The following is a 25,606-nucleotide window of genomic DNA, read 5'->3' as shown; positions in this document are numbered from 1 at the left end:
AATTATTAATTAATAATAATTATAATTAATAATTATAATTATAATTAATAATTATAAGTATAATTAATAATTATAAGTATATTTTATATATAAAAATCCACTCTTGGCCAATATACACGCCTTTCTATTAAAAAAGATTTTTTATCTTTAAAGAAATAATTGTAATAAAATAATATTTTAATTTATAAATATTGTTTAAGATTTTATTCTTTTTATTCCCTATTTATTTTGTACTAATGTACGACGTACATATTGTTGCTCAACGGAAACCGCGAGAAAGTGGTGGTTTCTTCCGTCAAAAAATTTAAAATATTGTATATTGGGAAATGTATTTCAATCATTATATTCGGCTTTCCGACGAGCCGTGTTTACCTTTTTTGCGTGTGTCGATCGTTTTACCGCGCGTCTCGTCTTGTCAAGCAGCTCTCGAATCAGCTGTTTGACACAATAACAATCTAGCGACAGGTTTTTGACATTTATGTCTTCGAAATTCGTCGAGTCAGCTGTAGACCGTTTTACTATAAACATCTCTCGTTTTCGAGCAATTAGCTCTTGATCAGTATATATATTTCGCTTTAACAAATAGTATAAAGTAACGAAAAATGTGTGTTGAATTGACGAAGCCCCGAAAAGCTCGTAAGCGAAGTTTTGCAGAAGCTTGGCTTACAGACGACCGATACAAATCTTGGGTACGTAAAGTATCATCTGATAGTAGTCTTTATTATTGCAGTATATGCAATAAAACTTTTTCGTGCAATTCAACATACATATTAAGACATGCTGACTCCGCGTATCATCAAAATAATATTAAAAAGAATACATTATCATCTGATAATAATAGTAATGATGATGTTGAGATACCAATAAAAAAATCGCGTAAATCAATATTTAAAAAAGAATGGTTAGATATTGAAGAATTTAAACTTTGGTTGCGTGAAGTGCCACATGACGAAAGTTTATTTTTTTGTTTGATTTGCGATAAATCTATCGCTAGTAGTTTATCGCAAATCCATCGTCATGCAGAATCCAAAACACATATAAATATATATAAAAAATATCTAAAAAAAAATCAATCAAATTTAGAAGATTTAAATATGCAAAATAAATCTCTTTTGCCATTTAATGAGTGTAAAAAATCCGCGGAAATCAGATATGCAGCATTAATTGCCGATAAAAACATTTCTTATCAAAATGCAACAGAGATTCTTACATTTTTTCAATAAATAGGAGAAGATCCTGACGTATTGAAAAGCATGAGTATGAGTCGAACGAAATGTAAAAGCATTATTACAAACGTTTTGTGTCCGATTGAGACGGATCGTGTCGTCAATAAAATTCAAAATACAAAGTTTTCAGTTTTTATTGACGAAACATCAGACATATCTAATAATAAATGGATGACTTTTTTTGTCCAATACGTTGATTCGGAGACATTAGATGTTCGCTCGCAATTAGTCAAATTAATCGATATTGATGCCAAAGGTTCAAGCGCAGAAAAGTTGTTTCAGGCATTTAAATGTGAAATGTGGAAACTGCAGATACCATTTCCAAATATTGTTGCCTTGTCGTGCGATAACGCATCTGTTATGACAGGGAAATATTTATCGTTCAAAAAAAAGTTGGAAGAACTATGTCCACGTTTACTAACTTTAACATGCCCTTGCCACTCCGCTGCATTAGCAGCGCATACTGCATGTAATAAAATACCTGCGTATTGCAATGAATTTATAAAAAAAATTTCTAATTATTTGAACAGCAGCCCAAAACGTACAGCAATTTTCAGAGAATTTTGTGAATGTTTCCAAGAAACACACAAATCGCAAAATATTAAAATTATGTGATACACGCTGGCTGTCTCATTATTTATGTGTTGAACGACTTCTTGAATCTTGGGATACAATTAAATATTTTCTTACCGAAATGGTTGAGCGAAAAAAAAAAATTTTGGAGCATATCTACTGTCTATGATGAACAACGTGGAACTACAAGCTTATTTTCTTTTTTTTAAATATACTTTAAATTTCTTTAATGCATTTAATGCATTTTTTCAAGCATTAGAAACCAGAATTCATTTATTACAACCAAAATCCAAAAAATTTCTTTTCCAAATCTGCAAACATTTTTTAAAAGAAGAGCATTTACAGCCATTTTCTGAAAATATTGCATTCTCTCTAAAGGAGAATCAAAAAGATCTTATGAAGTTTTACGTATTATCGTTTCGTCACTTGGGAGTCCGGTTTATAATACAGCGCGCTTTATCCATGATTTATTGGAACGGTCAGTTACGAAACCTGTTTCCCATATTAAAGACGGTTGGACTTTCGCGAATAAAATCAAGAACCTTAATATTGACGATAAGGAAATGTTGATTTCACTGGATGTCACTTCTTTATTCACAAACATTCCGAAAGATTTAGTTTTAAAATCCATTGAAAAACGTTGGACGGACATTTCATGTAACACAAATTTTAGTTTATCACAACTTTTATATGGGATTGAAGTTTTATTAGAGTCAACAAGTTTTTGTTTTAATGATCAATTTTATGAACAGATACATGGTACTCTGATGGGGTCCCCCCTTTCATCTATTTTAGCAGATTTAGTCATGGACGATCTTGAAACACAGTGTTTAAGCTCATTACAATTTGATATTTCAGTTTATTATAGGTATGTTGATGATATTTTTGCTGCAGTTCCGCGTACTGAAATTGACACTATTTTGACTACATTCAATAGGTATCATCACCGTCTACAATTTACGCATGAAATTGAAACAAATAACAAGATTAACTTTCTAGACACAACGGTTATTAGAAACGATGGGAAACTTATGACTAATTGGCACCAGAAACCCACCTCCTCTGGTAGATATTTAAATTATTATTCTAATCATCCGTTCAAACACAAAGTTAACACCATTAACAACTTAGTCGATCACGTTTTGTTATCTGATGACCGTTTCCATAATAAGAACTTACATATTGTTAAGGGAATCTTGTCTAATAATTGCTTTCCTATGACGATTATCGAGCAGTATATACCTATATAAGAGAACATGTTTTTTGAAAAGTTCTCTTAACGTAGCTAACAAAAATAAAGAATTTGATATTTCTTCTTGTATTTTAATACCGTACATTAAAAACGTAAGTGATACTATTGCGAGATCTATTAAGAAAACAGGCTTAAACGTTATTTACACTATACCGAAAACTTGATAATGTAATTAAACGCGGAAAAGACAAATTGCCTAAAGCGGATATGACCGAGGTGGTATATAAGATCGACTGCATTGACTGTGACGCCACATACATTGGACAGACTAAAAGACACCTAAAAACTTACGAATAAAAGAACATATGAATAACATAAAATTGCATATTAGTAACCAAAGCGTTATAAGCAAACATAGAAATGAATATTTACATGACTTTAAATAGACAACCTTTAATATTTTACATCGTGAAACACATACTAGGAAAAGAGAGATAGCTGAAATGTTTTATATAAAAAAATTTAACAACACGATTAACATACATAAAGACACAGAGAATTTAAACCCTATTTATGATAGAATAATAAAGGATGTCTAACTTAGTTCGTTTTTTACCATCTATACGAAACGTTTAGTACAGAGAGAATTGTAACATGTTGAAAAAAGAAAAAAATATTAAGTAAGGTATGTTTTAAACATTTACTTTATAATAATTGTTGGTTTGAACTTGGTTTGCGCTATGCTTTTATAAAATGATTCCTTCTATATAGTATTATCCTTTAATTTTAGACTTGATAAGGACCTGAACCAAAGGTCGAAACGTAGTCTGTATATTTATATATCGATATATATGATATCGAATTAATAAAGATCAATTAAGCCAGTTGGGTCGTTTACAATAATTGCTTAATTAATGAAGTTACTTTGGGTTCAGAATGTGAGGAATATCTTAACGAATTACTGCTGGAAGGTCACGTAGACATTGTTAAAATTATTCGAGAAAATTGTTTAACATTTTATGTGACTGCTGCAGAAGAAATTCGTAAAAGATTACCAATAAATGACACATTTTTATCACAATTAATAGTTTTTCAACCATTTGTAAGCTTATTTTATAATAGAGAAACATCATTCAATAACGTTTCTTTCGTCATTAAAACTATTAGCGGTTTTGATGAAGATGCTTTAAAAAAAGAATGGATTGCATTAGCATCAGATTTTACAATGGAAGAAAAACAAAGCCTCACTAAATTAAATTTTGATATTGCTTGGAAAGAAATTTTGCAACGTCGAGACATCAATAATAATGCTAAATATCCTAATTTAAAAAATGTTATAAATACTATTAGATCGCTTCCAAATTCTAATGCCGATCCGGAGAGAATGTTTTCTTTTTTAAATAATGTAAAAACAAAAAACGTAATAAATTTTCGTCGGCTTCTGTTAATGCTATTTGTGTATTTAAATCTGCATTAAAGACGAGGGGAGAAACAGCTATAAACATGCAAGTTAATGAAAAACATTTGTTTCTTATGACGGCGGACAAATTATATGCTACTGCTGTAAAAAAAATAAAAATATTTTAAAGCTACATGCTGCAGACGCTGATGTTGCCGACATACCTGGTCCCTCGTCTTATTAATAATACATTTTATTTAAAAGACGTCATGCTTATAAGCATGTAAGAAAATTGTGTATATAAATATATATATAAATATATATATAAATAAATATATATATATTTATACAGGTATATGCATATATGTTATAACCGATAATTTTAACTTATATCGTTATCGTTATTTTCACGGAGATTCCTTCGACGCGATCTCTCTACTGATTCGGAATAATCGAACGTTTCATTTCGTGAATCGAGACTCTATCGCGATCAGAATTTAATTGGGCGCCAGGTACGGGAAACCGTACCGCTATTCCACGGTAAATCCGCGGCGAGGTCGCCGCATGTGTCTCGAATGACAACCGCCCGATCGATTACCCGCTCCAAGAGATCGCGACGATCGAGGGCACGGCAGCTCGGCCGACGGAAAGAGTTCGCTTTGCGACAGCGAAAGAAGGAGAATAACGGGACAAAGTTGCTGGATTTTTATGAGTATATTTACGCAAGTGAAAGAAAGTAATTAATAAGAAAAGAGTAGTAAAGACATGAGTACTAAAAAAAAAGACCAGAACAATACAAATTCAATAGAAATGACAAACGGACATTCGGTCGACATAGAGGACCAATAATATAATTTGACATAAGTACCATTATTCGAGTCACCTCGGAATATTCACATACGGATATCGTTGTAGTAGAAACGCGTGTAAGCCGCTCGCATCGCCCGGAATTCGATACTATAAAAACTTACGGCCGCACGCCGGGATATCAACGTCCATGCGCCGCGCACGTGATCCGCTCAGTCTTCGCTACCCGCGTGAGTATCGAATCCGGGACTTCTCGCTCGCGCTAATTACAACAGAACGATGGGTCAGGTCCATTCGTGTACCGCCCTTAGTTAATTATGCGCTAAAACAATTTTCAAAGCACACGCGCAAAATTCGAATTTACGAGCTCACCGATCGTACGAATTATAGGCGACAGCTAACGGGAACACGTAATCGCGACTCACAATACGAATCGTACAAGGGTCGCGAACGTAGAGCTCGGACTGTGGTTTCGCAACAAGAGAGAGAGATTTTCGCGAAATACTGGGAGTTCGAACGAGTCGTCACACCGGCGGCCATCACTAAAGTTATCGCGAGAATCTATGACGTGGCGTCTGCCGCCATTTCGGCAACTACTCGGTAAAAGGGCTCTATTCCCTCGGTGCGACTCGCTCGAACCATCTACCTTCTTTACGGGTCAGGGATGACGACGACGTCTCACCAACTCTCGTCCTCTGCGACGTCACTCTCGCTTCTCTATCGTTCGCACGCTTCCTTGCTGGTCGACAGGACCTCTGCCCTCTCACGAGTCTCGCCAGACAGTGACGAGCGGAAGTCTCGCCGGAGACACGCTGGCGCCGTATCGCCGAACTAGGCCGATTGGGGGCGCTCCTGTAATCAGGGCCGTGAGGCGGCCCGGAGGATCCCCGCGGTCGCTGTGGCGGCCCTTCACTTCCGCGCTCTTTTTCTTTTTCGGGGTCGTCCCTCCATTCCCGTTGGATACGGGCGGGAAATTCCTTCGGCAGCTTACGGGGGGCCCGATTCCGGCCGCCTTGGACACCGGATGTCGTCCGCCGCGAGTCTTTAATCGATCGTGGATCGCATCCGGGTCCGGGCGCCGGGCATGCCATCGGGTCCCTTGCCGTAACTCCGAGGCGGGGCTCCTGCGCACTTCTCGCGCGGAGTGGCCTTCCCCTTTCCTCAGCTCTCGATTCCTAGGGAAGAGGAGATGGATGTCAATTTTTACGCGGCAACTACTGTCCCGAAAGGTATTTATGATCGTGATAGTTTAACAGCGATCTCACCTAGCGTGTTCCGTAAGGCGTGGCCTCCCCTCGTCCTATTTCTTCCCCGTACGCCGCGTTTTCCCTCGGATGAGATGTCGTCGCTTCCCCCTCGACCTTCGCTAAATTTTCTAATAGCTGCCGCAGCAATCGCCAGAATCTTACCGGCTACGGCAGCACGCAACCGAAACGCGCAGCGGCGGAATCGCGTCCGATTCCGCGCTCGAATCGCTCTCTCTCTCTCTTATTTTAAAGAGAGAAGAGGTCCCATAATCCCCCCCGATCGGGTCTTGCGACCCTTGTGATGGACAATTTCACCAAATGAAAACTGTCACGTCACAATGTATATAATATATATAATACGAGGGTTGTCTGAAAAGTTTCCGACCTCAACATGAAGATGGCAGCACTCGTAAACAAAAGTTGGGGAATGTGTTTGCGCATGCTTTGAAAGGTACTCACCAAAATTTCAGCCATTTTGGACGCGCAGTTGTTGTTTGACAATCATTTGAGTGAGTCGATGTGAGTGTTTTTGTGAAAATGGAAAAAATCGAGTATCGAGCTGTCATTAAATATTTGTTTTTGAAAGGCAATACGCCTACGCAAATCAAAGACGAGTTGGACACTGTGTACGGGGACTCTGCACCATCATTTACCACCGTGAAATTTTGGGCTGCTGAATTTAAACGTGGCCGTACCAGCTTGGGTGACGATGAACGTTCGGGACGTCGAAAAACTGCAACCACTGACGATAATATCGCTCAAGTTCACCAAATGGTGCTAGACAACCGTCGAATTAAAGTTAGAGAGATAGCAGAGGCTATGAACATGTCCAAAGAACGTGTTTGTCACATATTGAATCAAGATTTAGGCATGAGAAAGCTGTCCGCGCGTTGGGTGCCGCGTTTGCTCACTTTGGACCAAAAACGTGTTCGAATGAACATTTCCAACGCTCTGTTGGCGCAGTTTAGGCGCAATAAATCAGAGTTTTGGCGCTGATTAATTACTGTAGATGAAACTTGGATACACCATTATACTCCAGAAACAAAAACACAGTCAAAACAGTGGACTGCGAAGGGGGAATCGGCTCCAAAAAAAGCAAAGGTTGTTCCTTCGGCTGGGAAAGTGATGGCAACTGTTTTCTGGGATAGTCATGGAGTTATCTTAATCGATTATCTTCAAAAAGGAAAAACTATTACAGGAGCATACTACGCATCAGTACTTGACAAGCTGAAGGCAGAAATTGCGGAAAAACGGCCACATTTGCAGAAAAAAAAAATTTTGTTTTACCAAGACAATGCGCCGTCTCACACCTCAGCGGTTGCCAGGGCGAAAATCCACGAATTACGGTTTGAACTGCTTGACCACCCTCCTTACTCACCAGATCTAGCCCCAAGCGACTTTTTTTGTTCCCTAATCTAAAAATTGCGCTCGGAGGACAGAGATTTTCGTCGAATGAGGAGGCCATCACCTTCGTAAACAACTATTTTGCAGAGAAAGACGCCGAGTACTATTTGGACGGGTTGAAGAGATGGGAGCATCGCTGGGAGAAGTGTATAGACTTACAAGGAGACTATGTAGAAAAATAAAAATTAATTTGAAGAAAAAATGTCTTGTATCTTTGTTAGGTCGGAAACTTTTCAGACAACCCTCGTATATATATATATATATATTTTTTACTCAAACTAATTATTATAAATATTTTTCAATGTTATTAGTGTTACTTCTATAAAGACATACGAACAAAATAAATTTGTTTTTTTTACAGGAAAATTATCCGCAAACTTTTATATCAAAAAACAAAACAAAAGGGCTCTTAAATAGCGAAAAGAAGAAAGAGTTAATATTTAAAGAAACACATATTAAAGTTTTTGAAGATGAGAGTCAAGATCAGGATAAAAAAGAGGAAAATTGTCGTGCAAAATTAAGGTCAAGCACAAATAAGGTATGTTAATTTGTACATCAAAAATAAGAAAAGAAAAACTTAGAGAAGTAGTAACATCAACATAATCATATTCCAATTGTTGGTAAATGTTTCTAGAATACGGGCTAATTGTACGCCTTTTTTCTTTATTCATTCCGCCCACTAGAATAAGAAAGTAGATGCACTTTGAAGGTGTGGTCCGAAATATGCGTTCAGCACTGTAAGCATCATCTGCCTTTGTTTCACAACAAATAACGAAGATAAAAATCTTCGGAATCCTCGAATTACGCGAAATCTTCCGAATATTATAAGATTTAATTATTTTAATTAAGTTTATTATTTTTAATTTAATTATATAATAATTTATTTTCCTATTTACTCGTGACCTATTATTATAATATTATTATTATGATATATTGCAAGTCCTCGAAATCCTCGGAATCCTCGAATTACGCAAAATAAAACACTATATTATCGAAATATTTTAATAATTAAACTTTTTTTTATGCTAATATAAAAAGAAAAAATTTAGTAAAATAAAATGTTTATGTCATATAATCTCACGTATTGTCATGTACACAGAGTTTTGCGCTTATATTAATTATATTATAAATAATAGTATAAATTTTATATTTTTCCCATTCCTCCCCTAACTGGACATATTAGATTTGGTTGCAAAAATAATTTCGTAATTGCAACAGCGTAAACTATATAAGATATATGTAAGATATATATCGGATAGAGAGTGCATCTCTCCTTTCACGTCACGTCCCCGTCATAACGATAATTTGACCGTTCGGCAGAAGTCTGATAATATTTTCCTTATTACGCGAAACTCGCCACTAAGTTTAAATTAAAAAGATATTCTACGAGTCCAGTGGATCAGGCGATGCCAAGTAGAAAAGCCGAATCGATGCGATTGTTATCGGTGACTTTACCAAAGTAGTTGAGAGATGATAAAAAAAGAAGGACGGACGCGAATAAATGAGTTGAAGAGGTCATCGCCGACCTACATTGAAGCGAGTGTTTACTCCTCATTGATCATTGACGTTAAAGATTCTTGAAAGAGTTCTCCATTCTGTCAAATACGAAGTAAAATGTACTTTAAATTTTAGATACATTTTGTAAATGAAGAATTAAAACTTGACTAATATTGACAATTTTTTGTGGGCAATTTGCAATTAATTTAATTTTGTTATATAGATTAAAGAGTATATATTATATATAATTACATATTATATATAATTTAACATTTATTTATATTTTCTAATGTTTTTTTACAGTTTAAAAAAAAACTAATAAATTAATATTTTTTATATAAACTAAGAGAGCTAAGACTAATATTTTAAGCAATAAAAAATAATGTAAAAAGCATATTGTTCGAGAAGGAATATTATATTACGAGGTCGTTAAATTTATGTTTTCTCGGACATTCTCGAACGACACGTTGTATTCGAACGACAAAGGCTGTTATCTTCGATTTAGTTTTTTGGCTTCTACGTCACAAAGTAAATAGCCAAATTCGAGACAAACAAGTCGATCGACGATTGGAAGACTACATCGTACGATCGACCGCCTAGTTGTTTTCGGGTCAAACCGTTCCCGGTAGAACGAATCTTATATCTCGGAAAAAGGGCACTGCTCGAAAACCTCTCGCTAAGGATAGATCGATCCGTGGAAGTTATCGTTATTCCACCCTTTTGATATTCCACCACTGTCGTCAATCAAGTGTCACGGCGTTAATCCACTCGCGTTTCTTTAAATAATAAGCTCACGTAATCTCGAAAGAGCCCTGTCGGTCCAAGAGTTCGGAACTAACAGTTAAAATAAACTCTTTGTTATTAACCGGATTCTCATTCTTATCCACCTGTCTTTCGCTCCGGCAAAAATATAAATTACTTTAAGGTGTCCGTGGTAAAATCGAAGGCACGGGTACACATATAGTTGAGAGATCTTCTCTTTAATATTTTTTAAATAAACTTGTTGGCTTTAAAATCTAGATTTATTTGCATCCTAAAACTTGCGCTGTCAGAAGCTTCAAAGGTGCATAAATCCTGTTGCAAATCTCCATTCGTTAATTATGATCGAGAGTTATTGTCACCGATTTTGTAAAAATCTTCGACACGTATTCGACGCAGCGCACATTCGTCAAAGTTAAAAGGCCGGCGCAGAGCCAGCGTGGCATTGGATCCATGCCGCTATAACTTAGAGTAAAAGGCAGTAGTTAGCAGCAGAGCAGCAGCAGCAGCAGTATTTCCCTGTCACTGGCAGCGACCCATATGCGCTTGTTCATATAGGGGTACCTGCGTATAAACCCGCCATGAGCACCGGACACGCGGTGGACACGTGTGTGGGCATAGATGCGTTCTCCCGAATCATACTTGGACGTTCGATACTCCGCGGATATCGAATGAGAAGGCGGAACGCATCGCAAATGACGAAAGGGTAGATTAATCGCAATCGGATTGCCGCGAGCAGATTACACGTTTGCCATCCCGTGGGCTCCACGTCACTGGGTGCTGTACGTTATCGTTTCCGCCACTATCTTACAAACTGTAGGTTTAATTTATGCGCTGAAATGTCAACCAATGCGGTGGCGATGCAATGCCAAGTATATAAAAAAAACTAAGACTTTAATGAGGCTCTTTAATGTGAAATAATATATTTTACTTTCAATAAATCTCTTTGCCTTCATAAAGATATATAGAGATGTTGTACTACTATATTCAGCATATCACCGAAAAGATATTAAAATAAGAAAATCGGAATTGATATTCATTGTATTATGTTATGATATTTACAAAAAAACGAGAGAATTATTTCTTTAATGATATTTACTAATTTAAATACATCTCATATTGTGTTTTAAATTTTGTAGATAATATTGTTATTATTATAACTTTTAGATTAAAAGAACGAAATAACATACGAATCAATGAATCAGATAATTTAAATATTAGTCAGAAAAGTCTCAAAGAGTTGAAAAATTGCCAATACTGCAGTGTCGATAGATGATGTGTTTTACATTATTGTTGCATATGCATTTTAACATTCTAGATTCTATTTCAAAAAATATAAAATAGAAATATTTTTAATAGAATTTTTATAAATATTTAATAGAATGTTTATAATAATTATAAGATTCGTGTATATAGATAGGTAAAAATTATTTTAACATGTTTAAAATATTTGTAAAGTTATTTAAATTTCTAATATCAAAGATTTAAATAAATTAGATTTCCATAATTTGAAAATGAAACTCACCTACAAGCTATATCTTGATGTTGATGAGAGAGTTTTATGTCCGTAAAGTTCATCCTGAAAGAGAAGCTGACAATAAGTAAAGCAAAAGATTGCATTATCACGAGTGGGTCACCAGTAACTTTGATCCCTTCTTTATTCCAGATACCAGCCATACTCTGTACTTATAATATCCAATAATAGCAATCTTTCTCTTGTATCTTTGTCTTATGTGTCTCATAATATTACATTGACAAATTATTTTAGAACCCGAGTTAGCCGATTGTCGCGCGCAATGAAAAAGATTGACTTCCCATTTTCTACTATTGTCTAGGTCTAGATTGTTAGCAGATTTTTTGAAAATTGATGTCTTCCTCTTTTGTCACGTGTACATACCTATGACATCGTTTGTGGTTCTTAGTACTTTGGTAATAATACCCTCATAATAAATCATTGTTAAGCGGATTTTAAATCGGTCTCAAACGCGAATACGATCGAAAACGAGAGTCTGAACGATTCTGTCTTTTTCCACTTCGAATGTAATTCCTGCTCGAAATTACCATTGCCTATTTCGATCGATCGCTATTTCTCGTCATTTTGAAGCACAATCGTCAAACAATTCCCGATCATCATAAACGTTAATGCATTCCCGCGAACGAGTGCAACGAACCTGAGGAGAACGTCTTATAAGTTAGCGGAAAATAAGTTTAAACAACGCCGGAAAATCATAAAACAGCGTACAAAATTACTAGATAGAGGTATTTTCCTATAGTAAAACAAAATAATATGTTTTTGGACACAAAATTATTGAAAATTAATTTTTATTTAATTAACATTTAATTTTATAATTCAACATTCAATTAATTATTATAATTAATTTAACATTCAATTTTATAATTTATTTAAAACATATATTAATAATTGGGGATCTGACCTAAAAGTATTAGGTATTATTTTTTCTTTGTTTCTCAAATCATCATATTCAATCCATGTTTTGTTTTTATAATGAAAACATAATGTTGTAAAATGTCCGGAGTCAGATTTGATTTGGTGTGGCCCTTTATAATTAATTACTCCAGAAAGTATATAGGTATTTGTTTGCTTATCAATTAATAATTTAAATTGCGCGGGTAAGTCTTTTAACCTGAAGTATCTTTCTCTTCTATCTGTGTATTGTACGTTTCGATAAAAATCAACGGACCTAAAAAAAATATATATTAAATAAATAAATATTAATTATATAATTAATATAATAATTAAATAAATATATATACAAATTATATAATTAATATAATAATTAAGTAACTGTATAAAATATAAATTATAAATTTATTAAACTGTATTTATAGTATTACGTTTTTTTGTACAGCCATTTGAGCAGAATATTTCTTGTTCAATGCTCGCGCAGTCGATCATTGTTTTACTCGTAATGTAGCCAACGCTACAACAACAATTAATTTTATTTATTTTGCCTTGAACATTTGGGGTAAATAAATTGGACAAAATCTCAGCTCGCATTTTATGTTGTTTTTTTGTGATTTTTCTAACATAAAATATTTTTCTTTTCCATTTATCTGCCATAAAAGTTCGAATATGTTTCGTGTCATAATACGCAATCAAAAGAGATTGACATAAACTATCAAATGCGCAAGTATTTATTACTTTTACTGATTTGTCTTCTAATTTTATTTTTTGAAGGTTGTCATTTTTTAAGATGGGTACATTTTGTTTTGGTTTTATAATTTTATTTTTTATTTATATTTCACATTTGTATTTTATTTTTCAGACAGTAAATTTTTTGAGCTATTATATCTCCCCATTCTTTGCTTTTAAATCGGATGCGGACTCGCCTACGATACACTTTTGTAATTAATAAATCCTGATATTCTTTGTGCGTTAATGTAATTGTAAATGTTTTTTCGTTATTTATATTAGTAACATCATTTGAAGCATTGATAAATTGATTACTCTCATTTTTATTTTTATTACACGAAAGTATTATTATTTTAATATTGTTCGGCTGCGGGCCGCTAATTCCGCGGTTACGTCGCTGGCGATCAAGACGGGACGAGACAAATAATTTTTTTTGCGAATTCCGGGATTCTCCTCTCGCCCCTGAGTAATCAAAGGCTCAGGGCGAGGGGCGAAACCTGGCGAATTCCTGTGCGCGGCTTCGGCCAGTCTTGTCTGGATCGTACTAGCGAGTGCCACGTGTGTTTAGCTTATCTAATATAAATTATAGAAAGTGCGAAAGAGAGAGAGACGGCGAATTACGAGTGCGAACGCGAGTGACCGTGTGAAGGGAGCATACGAAAATCAATTGTGAGGCGATCGAGAACTTTCCAAAATCCCGTCTCCACCCAGCTAACCGTTGTACGGAGAGACGTGAACAAATATTATTTATTATTCTAATTTAGTATTTATAATTCTAACTATTTATAATATGAATTATAGTTTCTAAACATTTTAGTCTTAATTTTAATTTATTTGATATAACATTATTGTTGTTTTACATTAGGAATCAAAAAAGCAGAAGTCATAATATAAGTCGTAAAAAAATTAGCACTTGTCTGATAATACATTTAATCGAAATAACTGTTAATTTGTGTGTGTGTGTGTGTGTATTAAAAGCGTCTTCAATAATTGCAAAAAGTAAAAAGAAATCGAAATCAAAAATATATTATTAAATTAGAGAATAAATAGTAATGTGAGTTTTCAAGATGATTAAAGTAAAAATTTAATTTCACAATTTAAAAAGGCCGCGCCGTATAAGGTCCGCGGCGATAATTTCATGATACCTAATATTTTAACACGAGCCAAAAATTGTTTAATAACATATTTTCATAGTATATTATCTGCAGATTACTACTGTATCAAAAATATAACATTGTACACACTTTTTAATTAAGGGTTCGATCTGAATATTAATCTAATTTAAAAATAATATTTTATGACAAAAATTAGCTGATTTTAATTGTATTGTTATTGTTCACAGAATACTATGGATAGAAATGTTCATAGTTGGAAAAATGGCTGTACTATAAGGCTATAAATAACTCAGATGTTATGTGTACAATGTGTAATGAAATTTTCACATTAAAAAAGGATTATACTCACGTCCGTGAACATTTAATAAATACGATAATGAAATTTCTCTAAAAGAAAAAAAATGGTTGGGATGCTTTGAAAAATTAGAGAATTCGTCTAAATTAAAATGCATACTTTGTGATACTAAAAAAGTGTCCCTATTTACAAATTTACAAATCAAACAATTAGCCACTTAACTATTAAACACAAATTGAACCAACAGAGGAAGTGCAAAATTTCAAATTAGTTGTTTCAAATTCAAATTCAAATTAATTGATAAGTTTCAATGTGTTCTATGTCACAAAGTATATAAGAATTACAATTTCATAATTATAAAACAACATTTACGTACACATGACATGCATGTAAATAATAATAGGAAATGGTAAGGAAAAAATAGGAATACTTACTTTTGGACTATTTTTGCATATTTATTTATTTATAATTAATCTAGAAGATATAGAAAGGGATAATCTAAAGGCTGAGAATAAAGTCAAGAACGAGAATATTCAGACTGATGAAACGAAATACGCCGTCCAACCCAATCACCAGCAATATCAAATACCGAATCAATATAGTACTTTGAATAGTAATTCCGAACAATATATTCATCTTCAAGATGTAAAATATAACCTACCACCTGAAGGATATATTCACCCTAATCAATACGCTGTACACGAAGCACAGTACAAACAGCCAAGCCAAATTTTGCAAAATATTCCATCAATACAATATTACAGAGAATATCAACAGCAAGCGGAAATACCGTCGAACGACGGTGCTTCCTTTGAATCTCAAAAATTAAGCTACCAACCGGAAATAGCGGTAGGCAATTACATTCAAACAGAAAGCAGCCACAGAAAAGTACACAAAAGCCGCCAATAAAGAACCTGCTTATCTCGATGTTCCGGTGACTCAGCTGCTTTCTTATTATCCCCAATTGAATATTAATTCTTTGACGAGTGGAAAAAGCGCCGAATTCCTACAACCTTCATTACATCAGTCAGCTAATAACGTAGCTCAACAAATTTCCATACCCGTGTACACTCCCGTGTACATCCCCGTGTACAATCAAAAACAACTGGTCCCTTCTACAAAAACAGCTTATTCTACAGTTGTGTCAACAACATTTAGGACCAAAAATATGGAAATGAACCTACTCACATGGAAATGGATGTATTATCGACGACTAGATAACACATCAAATATATCCATCAAATAGTCGAATGTGTAATGAAATTTTTTGTTTAAAACATGATTACACTCATGTGAAAGAGCACTTAGAGGATTCCCATAAAGATATTTCTTTGAAAGATAAAAAAGTGTGGATAAAATTATTTATTGAAACTGATGAACAAAATAAATTAAAATGCACTTTGTGCGATACTAAAACCACAACTATTATTTTTAAATTTGGATCTAATGCTGTCAAGCATTTAGAAGAGCAACATGGCATAGATCACATAAAAGAACAATATTATTTTTAAAAAATTGGGCCATTTTTAAAGATATTGAACAATGATACTTTAAAATGTACTTGTTGTGCTAATTGTTCTTACAAAAGTCCAACCGACTTAAGAACACATTTATTAAACTTACACGTTGAAGAATTTAAGAACAATAATATAGTAGTAAGTAAAATAGTAATTATCATATCGTCTGGCCGAGTGACCTCGCTACAGTATAGGAGAAGACTGTACAGCCAGCGACTCAACGCCGAGGGCAGGCGGCGGTAAATAACCGGCACCCCTCAAAGTCAACGGCTCTGGGCGGAGGAACTTTGAGGGAGGGTGATGGTCCCGTGGTTAGAGGAAATGCCACCAAAACCCATCTGGACGGAGGGCAGCAGCTTCGTCGTCATCACGTCGAGCGGAGCGGGTAACCAGCGGTACGGACGGCGTGATAAGAAGCCTGGGCGGAGATGGAAACCATAGGAACGGCCAAGACACTGCGACTCACCAACACGCAGCGGCAAGCGTGGTGTTTCAATCGCCAAACACCCCTCCACTTATGAAATGTCGAATCTTAAAACTTATGTACCCCAGGCGGGTGGAGCGAAACGCTCAGAATCCCGTACTGTTAATACAGTCTGTCCCACGGATTCTGGGGGGGACGAAAATTCGACTCCAAAAGAAAAGACGAAGAACAGTTATTCATCGGCACCTATAATATCCGGACGATGAGACTGGAAGAACACCTCACATCATTAGAAGCGGAATTAGCCGGCGTAAAATGGAACATACTGGGGTTATGCGAGACAAGACTGGCGGGTGAAGCAATCACAACCCTGAAATCGGGGCACTTGCTCTTCCAGAGAAACGCCGACACGGTGCGACAGGGAGGAGTCACAATCATGATAAATAAAAATATGAAACACTTAGTGTCAAAGATGAAAGCGATATCCGATCGTGTCTTGTTCATGGTAATCAATTCGAATCCACAGTATGCCATCAAGATCATACAAGCTTATGCGCCCACATCGTCTCATCCGGACGAAGAAGCAGAACAGCTTTACGAAGACATTGCCACCGCGAAGGGTGAGGGCGCCTGCCAACTTACAATCGTCATGGGTGATTTCAACGCCAAGGTAGGCCAACGAATAGATGCGGACCCGGAGAACATTGGAAGATATGGCCTGGGCTCCAGGAATGAAAGAGGACAGATGCTTATCGACTTCTTGCAAAAAGAAAATCTTTATTGCTTACCAACTTTCTTCCAAAAACCGCCGCAAAGAAAATGGACATGGATCAGCCCGGATGGCACGGTGCGAAATGAAATCGATTACATCATGATGACGGACAGAAGAATCTGCAAAGACGTGTCAGTTCTTAGCAGATTCAACACCGGTAGTGACCACAGGATGGTCAGATGTAAAATAGTTATGAATTTAAGAATGGAGAGAAAGAAGAAGATCTTGAGAGTATTGAGACCAACTGCTGCAGAAATTCAGGGAAGGGCAGCCGACTATCAAAGATACATCGAACAAAAACTTGGAACTAAAGAAAACCTATCAGCCCTGGATGTTGACCAGCTAAACGAGAAGATCGAAAAGGGAGTCCTAGAATCAGTCAAGAGAGTGTGCGCCCTGCGAAAAGTGACGCCCGTAAAAATAACAGCCGTGACAGAAGAGCTGATCGAGAAAAGGCGCCTAACTAGCCGAGAGTCTCCAGAATACCGAGGAGTAAACAAGCAAACGAAGAAGGCGATCAGAAGAGACGTACGGGCATACAACACGAGACTAATTGAGCAAGAGATGAAAGATAATTTGAACATGAAAGTGCTAAGATCGAAGCAAAGCAGAGGCAAAATCAGGATAGGCTGCATGAGAGATGCCAGAGGAATCACACGGTACGAAAAAGCAGGAATCGTAAAAATAATAGAAGAATTCTATGAAGACCTCTATGCGGAAAAAGTGCCCGCGCCAAGGACAGCATACACCCGGTAAGAAATACGAAATGTCGGGTCAGAAGACATACCTGATGTGACACGAGAGGAAGTTAGGGCTGCTTTAAAGGAAATAAAAAATAGGAAGAGCCCGGGCGAAGATAGAGTTACGGTAGAAATGCTGAAAGCAGGGGGAAACGCCCTGGAAGAGATGCTATGCCTACTCTTCAACAAGTGCCTGGAGAGAGGTCAGATACCTGAAAACTGGAAAAACGCCGAGGTAGGTATCCTGTTCAAAAAAGGAGACCCTGCCGGCATAGAGAATTACAGACCCATAAGCTTACTCAGCGTCCTCTACAAGTTGCTTACCAAAATCATAGCAAAAAGACTCACAAACAAGCTGGATCAGTACCAACCAACGGAACAAGCCGGGTTTCGAAAAGGATACAGCACTATCGATCATCTTCACACTCTGCGTACAATAATAGAAAAAAGTACGGAGTACAATATCCCCCTGTGCTTGGCTTATGTTGATTACCAGAAAGCTTTTGATTCTGTGGAGACTTGGACGGTCCTAGCAGCGATGGATGAGGCACGCATCGACTCAAGATATTCAAGGCTCATCAAAAATATATATGATGGCGCTACCATGAAGGTGAAATTAAGCGAAGGATGGACGACCGACAAAATTCCAGTGAAGCGAGGAATCAGGCAAGGCGATACGATATCGCCAAAACTGTTTACGGCAGCACTCGAATATGCCATGAAAAACGTTAACTGGGAACGAAGAAGCGTCTGCATCGACGGCATGTACCTGAACCATTTGCGGTATGCAGACGACATTGTACTGATAAGCGAAGACCCAAACAAGCTCGCTGAAATGCTTGAGGAATTGAACGATGCTTCAAAGGCGGTGGGCCTCAACATGAACCTGTTAAAAACAAAAGTGATGGGAGTGGATGAACAGATAATAGCAGTGGACGGAGAAATCATTGAAAAGGTCTCTGAATACGTTTATCTGGGCCACAATATCAAGATGGGCAGAGATAACCAAACTGCCGAACTAAGGAGGAGAATTGGATTAACATGGGCTGCCTACTAAACTCAGTCACATTCTTAAGAACAAGAGAGTACCCATAAACTTGAAGAGGAAAGTTTATGAAGCATGTGTGCTACCAGTGGCGACGTACGGGGTCGAGACCTTAACAATCACACAGCGGAGTGCTGAAAAATTCCGCGTCACACAGCGAGCTATGGAAAGAGCGATGTTGGGGGTGAGCTTAAGGGATCGTGTGAGGAGCGATGTAATAAGACAGCATACAGGAGTCACTGACATCATTCAGCGTGCAGCAACTCTCAAGTGGCGGTGGGCCGGACACGTAGCTAGAAGTTCCAACGACAAATGGACCAAAAGACTGTTAACGTGGAGACCAAGAGCAACTACAAGAAGCGCTGGCAGACCGCAGCTGCGATGGAGGGATGATCTGACGAGACAAGCCGGAGTCAACTGGATCCGGGCTGTACAGGACAGGACGGCATGGAGAAGTATGGAGGAGGCCTTCGTCCAGGAGTGGACGGCACACGGTTGATGAAGAAGAAGAATTTATTTATAAAATCTCCTCCGAAAGAATTGTCTTTAAATAAGGAAAATAAATATCAAAGGACCAAAAAAAGTCCCAAAATAAGTTTCCCTATTTTTTTCTCCCAAGGAACGACAATTAGCAGATTTCTCGGACGTCAGAAACTTTTGTTTAGGTATGCTGAAAACACTGGTAAAGTTTTGTGACACGCTAAAAAAATCGATCCAAGGAGCATACTAACAATTGCGATGTCGCTTCGGCAAAAAATTTTACCAATGTTTTCAGCATACCTAAACAAGAGTATCTCACGCCCGAGAGATCTGCTAATTGTCGTTTCTTGGGAGAAAAGAATTAGGGAAACTTAGTTTTGGACTAATCATCATATTAAAACCAACAGGAAAACAGCAATCAAGAAGAAGCTGCGGCAGTTTTTTCGGATGAGAAAGAGGAAGAGGAGGAGACGTACTACAAATCGAAACTGCGTTCTGTTAAACCTCAAAATTCAGTATGTACTTATTAAGTTTTATATTGAAAAATATATTTAATATTTTCCTTTGATTTTTACGTTTTTAAGTATTTCTTACAAATTAAAATGAGAGTAGTCAATCTATCAATGCTTCAAATGATGTTACTAATATAAATAACGAAAAAACATTTACAATTACATTAACGCACAAAGAATATCAGGATTTATTAATTACAAAAGTGTATGGTAGACGAGTCTGCATCCGATGTAAAAGCAAAGAATGGGGAGATATAATAGCTCAAAAAATTTACTGTCTGAAAAATAAAATACAAATGTAAAATACAAATAAAAAATAAAATTATAAAACCGAAACAAAATGTACCCATCTTTAAAAATGGCAATTGCCTTCGAGAAATAAAATTAGAAGACAAATTAGTAAAAGTAATTAATACATACGCATTCGATAATTTATGTCAATCTCTTCTGAATGCATATTATAATATGGAACATATTCGAACTTTTATGGAAGATAAATGGAAGAAAACCAAGTGTTTCTCATGACGTTCTTGTAAATACTATTTTAAAATATAAAAATGATATATTAATAAATAATAAGGTAATCTCAAAAACAGCTCCTATTTGGCAAGAAATTAAAGAAAAATTATCAAATCATGGACATATTAAAGCGTAAACGTTATATTCATATGTTGTTTGTGACATTTACAATTTACACGAATTATTAGGTAGGAAATTCTTTGAAAAAGATTCGTGTAATAAAAATAAAAATGAGAGTAGTCAATCTATTAATACTTTAAATGATGTTACTAATATAAATAAGGAAAAAACATTTACAATTACATTAACGCACAAAGAATATCAGAATTTATTAATTACAAAAGTGTATGGTAGGCGAGTCCGCATCCGATTTAAAAGCAAAGAATGGGGAGATATAAATCAAAAAATTTACAATGAAACAGAAATTCAATGCGGAATCAATTTTAAGAGCCATTATTTATCAAAAAATGCTGATTACGGTAATATTGATGGTAAGCATATTATTATACAGAATGCTTGGTAATAATTATTTATATCGCCTTTCGTGTGCATTCCGAATATCAATTGATAATCAAGAAAATATATATGTACTTGCAACAGTAATCAATTATAAAGGACCACATTATTAAAATATATCCTATCACAAGTCAGGACATTTCAGAATTAAAGCAAAACTTCGAATAACTAACCAAAAAAGAAAAAGGCACACAACTGATTTCAACAATATAAATTTAGATGAGTCTGAAAAAGAAAATACAAATAAAAAATAAAATTCTAAAACCAAAACAAAATATACTCATTAAAAAAATGGCAATTGCCTTCGAGAAATAAAATTAGAAAACAAATTAGTAAAAATAATTAATACATACGCATTCAATAGTTTATGTCAATCTCTTCTGAATGCATATTATAATATGGAACATATTCGAACTTTTATAGAAGAAAGAGCAATATATGTTCCAGTATTTAAAATAATAATTGATATTTTCAAAACAGGTTTGATTCAAATATATTTAATTTTTCTTTTTACTGAATAGTAATCAATATATTTATTCATATTAAATCTTATTTTCAAAAAAGTACCTGTTACAAAATTGAATGTTATATATATTTGTTTTAATATTAATATGTTGCTCTATCAATTTGTGACGTAATCGCGATTAAGAGAGTCTCTATTTAACGTTAAGCAAGTTTATATTAACTAAAAATTTGCGCTAAACGATTGAATAAAATTGGAAATAAGTTATTCATAAATATGGCATTCAATTTTGCGATAGAACTTTTTGACAGTAATAGGTGGTTTTTTCTGATATACTTATTTTTGATGAGTAATCTCTTTTATGCACAGGTATTACATCGGTAACATATAAAATGCGAGCTGAAATTTTGTCTAATATATTTATCCACACCAAGATATTTTTTAAATCTAAAAGATTAGTTTGGTTTCAATATTCAGTTAAAACATAATCACGTTTTCAAATCCAAATTTTTACTTTAACGCGAATAGAAACGATATTACATTCAGTGGTATCGAAGATAAAAGTGTTGTTAACATTCTTGAAAAGCCTTGAACATCAAGGAATCAGTTAAGTAGTTTTATCGCCTTATATACTTTCTACGCTAACTTCTTACTACGGAAAGACTTTCGCCACGGAGCCATCTCGCGGTACAATAGCGGTACTAACTATATCAGCGTAAAGCACTTGCGAGAAACTCACTTTAAATACTTGAGAAATAATTGCCATGCGTTCAGACAGATTTACTTAAACAGTAAGCTTTTCAACAATTTTTAAGAAAGACCTAAAATATTAAACATAAATTAAAATGCAAAATAAATCTAATATTGAATTTCTAAACAAAATAATGAAGATTGACATAAAAAATATTTATTAAATATCAATATTGGAAATAATTATTTATACCCTAAACGAGTTTATTAAAGTTATGACATTTTATAATAAAAATAAGGAAAACACGAATGTAGAAGATTCAAATGTATTAAATAGAGATAGTTTTAAATTCATTAGATATTTAATTTCAAAATATTTGTTGAATGCTTTCTGTAACATATTTTATAAAGACACATTTTTAACGTGCTTTAAAATGACATTAAAATTATTATGTCTATAAAATTATTATGTCTATATTAAAAATAAACAGAAATAATATAAAAATAGAATGTTAAAATTGTTAAAATATTAGAAATATTAATTGCAATATAGCCTAAGGCTATTATTTTTGATAACTTCGAAGATTTGAAGCTTTAAATCTTTAACAAGTTTGAAATGTCTTCAAAATTTCGAAAAATATATTTGTGTGAATGCCAAATTCATTCAGAGAAAACTAAAAATATTACAAATAAAAAGAATTAACTGATATATGTATGCCTAAAAAATGTACAATTATTCCTGAAGTACAATTTTGAAGTATATTATGACGTGAAATATTACATATTTAATATAAAAAATGTTTAATAAAAAGTCAAACAGTCCTTATTGAAACATAAAATGAGTTTTTGGAAATATTTCCCGTGTTCTAAAATAACGCCTATTTATATTTGTCTTCAATATGCTATGATTGTTTCAAATATATATTCTTTTATATAAAAAGTTAGTATTATAATTAATATTGCTGTTATTTATATTGCTTATGCTTTATACAAAAAATATTTTTTAAACAGAAAAGAAGATTCAACGATAAAAAATTTATGACTTATAAAAAGATGTGGAATAATAATCAAAATATATGAGATATTGTACAAAATATATTACAATCTCGATCCAACGTTACAATAAATACGAAGAAGATGCAATCTTTATTTAATCAAGATAATAATAAAAATAATGGTTTGCAAAAAATTGTAAGCCCTTTGTCTTTAATACATAAAGATGTAATATAAAATATTCAAATGACAAATTACATGATATATATGATAATATATGTATTTCCGATACGCCACAACGATATATATTACGATCAAAACGTATTTTACATTTAATAATAACGATCTTGATAATAATAAATTCTTTAAATATCGCTAGTAAATTAATCAAAGGATCAATATTGAAATAATCGACCAAACTAGCACAAATTTTTTACTTTATTAAAAGTTACGACGTTTCGACCATATGGTTGTGGTCCTTTTCAAGTACACTAAAATAATACAATTGAAAATTAAACTTATAAATCTAAACGGCTTAAAGATAGTAATCTGCATAGAAAAAGAGTACATACGTTATAAATGTGAATAATAGATAAGCATGTTCAAAAGATTCGCTCACAAATGTTGTCAATATTAAAGGCGAGAACGTTAAGTCAGTAAGAAACCTTGTCAATAACTAACAATATTAGAAAACTTATTACACGACCTTTATTATTTTATCATAAATATTATTTAAGCTCTCAGTGTCCTTTTGAAGATTAATTGTATTCTTAAATTTTTTGATGTAGAACATTTCAGCAATTTCTCTTTTACGCACATGTTTCTCATTATGTAATATATTGAGTTTAGTCCAATCAAATTCATGTCCATATTTTATTTTGTGTTTACTTATAACAGAGTGATTTGTTTCATGTAATTTAATATTTTTAAAATGTTCATTCGTACGAGTCCTTAAATGTCTTTTAGTTTGTCCAATATATGATGCATTACAATCTTTACAGTCTAATTTGTATACCACATTCGTTCGGTCATCTTTATGTAAATTGTCTTTGCCGCGTTTTATTAACATATTTAATTTTTTATTAATTTTATAAACGACGTTCAAACCAACTCCACGTAAAACTCGACATAAATCTTGACTCGTATCTTTAACATATGGGAGTGACAAAAAGGACGTCCTATCGAATTTCCCTTGGTTCAAATCTATATCGTTATTGTGATTGCGATTTTTTAAAAAATGAATTCTTTTTTGTATGTGTCGTTTAATAATGTGTTTAGGGAAACAATTGTTAAGTAAAATATCGTACACTAAATCAATATTACTACGGTGGAATCTATCATGTGATAATAAAATTGCATGATCTACAAGATTATAAATAGTATTGATCTTATATTTTAGAGGATGGTTAGAGAAAAAGTTAATATATCTTCCAGACGAAGTAGGTTTCCTGTACCAATTAGTAATAAGTATATTATCCACGCGAGTGATCGTTGTATTTAGAAAATTAATGGACGAATCAACCTCAATTTCATACGTGAACTTCAGACGTTGGTGGTAATTATTGAAAGTCACTAATATCTCACTCAATTTTTTACGCGGTATAATGGCGAATATATCGTCTACATATCTATAATATATAGGTACCGTGAAATTATTCCGTTTATTTTCAATGGTCAGTTTTTTGAACAAATTTTCGGCACACCAATGGGTTCCCCCCTATCCTCGCTGATATGGTAATGGATGATCTTGAGACACAATGTTTAGAGTCGTTAAGTTTCACGGTACCTATATATTATAGATATGTAGACGATATATTCGCCATTATACCGCGTAAAAAATTGAGTGAGATATTAGTGACTTTCAATAATTACCACCAACGCCTGAAGTTCACGTATGAAATTGAGGTTGATTCGTCCATTAATTTTCTAAATACAACGATCACTCGCGTGGATAATATACTTATTACTAATTGGTACAGGAAACCTACTTCGTCTGGAAGATATATTAACTTTTTCTCTAACCATCTTCTAAAATATAAGATCAATACTATTTATAATCTTGTAGATCATGCAATTTTATTATCACATGATAGATTCCACCGTAGTAATATTGATTTAGTGTACGATATTTTACTTAACAATTGTTTCCCTAAACACATTATTAAACGACACATACAAAAAAGAATTCATTTTTTAAAAAATCGCAATCACAATAACGATATAGATTTGAACAAGGGAAATTCAGTACTCTGCGTTGATACACTGCT

The 25,606-nt window shown here is 34.2% G+C and overlaps 1 protein-coding gene across 1 annotated transcript; it reads left to right on the top strand.

The window, feature by feature from the left end:
- The first annotated feature begins 16,871 nt into the window (after positions 1–16,871).
- Positions 16,872–18,137, top strand: LOC145948170 (protein CFDP2-like). The gene has a single exon (XM_083057912.1). It carries the CDS (start codon positions 16,872–16,874, stop codon positions 18,135–18,137), a length of 1,266 nt encoding a protein of 421 aa, XP_082914038.1.
- Positions 18,138–25,606: the final 7,469 nt, after the last annotated feature.

The sequence above is a fragment of the Prenolepis imparis genome, unplaced genomic scaffold (assembly GCF_030444845.1).
Source record: "Prenolepis imparis isolate NDT839.2.m4 unplaced genomic scaffold, iyPreImpa1.0 SCAF_268, whole genome shotgun sequence".
NCBI classification, from domain to species: domain Eukaryota; kingdom Metazoa; phylum Arthropoda; class Insecta; order Hymenoptera; family Formicidae; genus Prenolepis; species Prenolepis imparis.
This window is presented reverse-complemented; position numbering and strand designations above follow the sequence as displayed.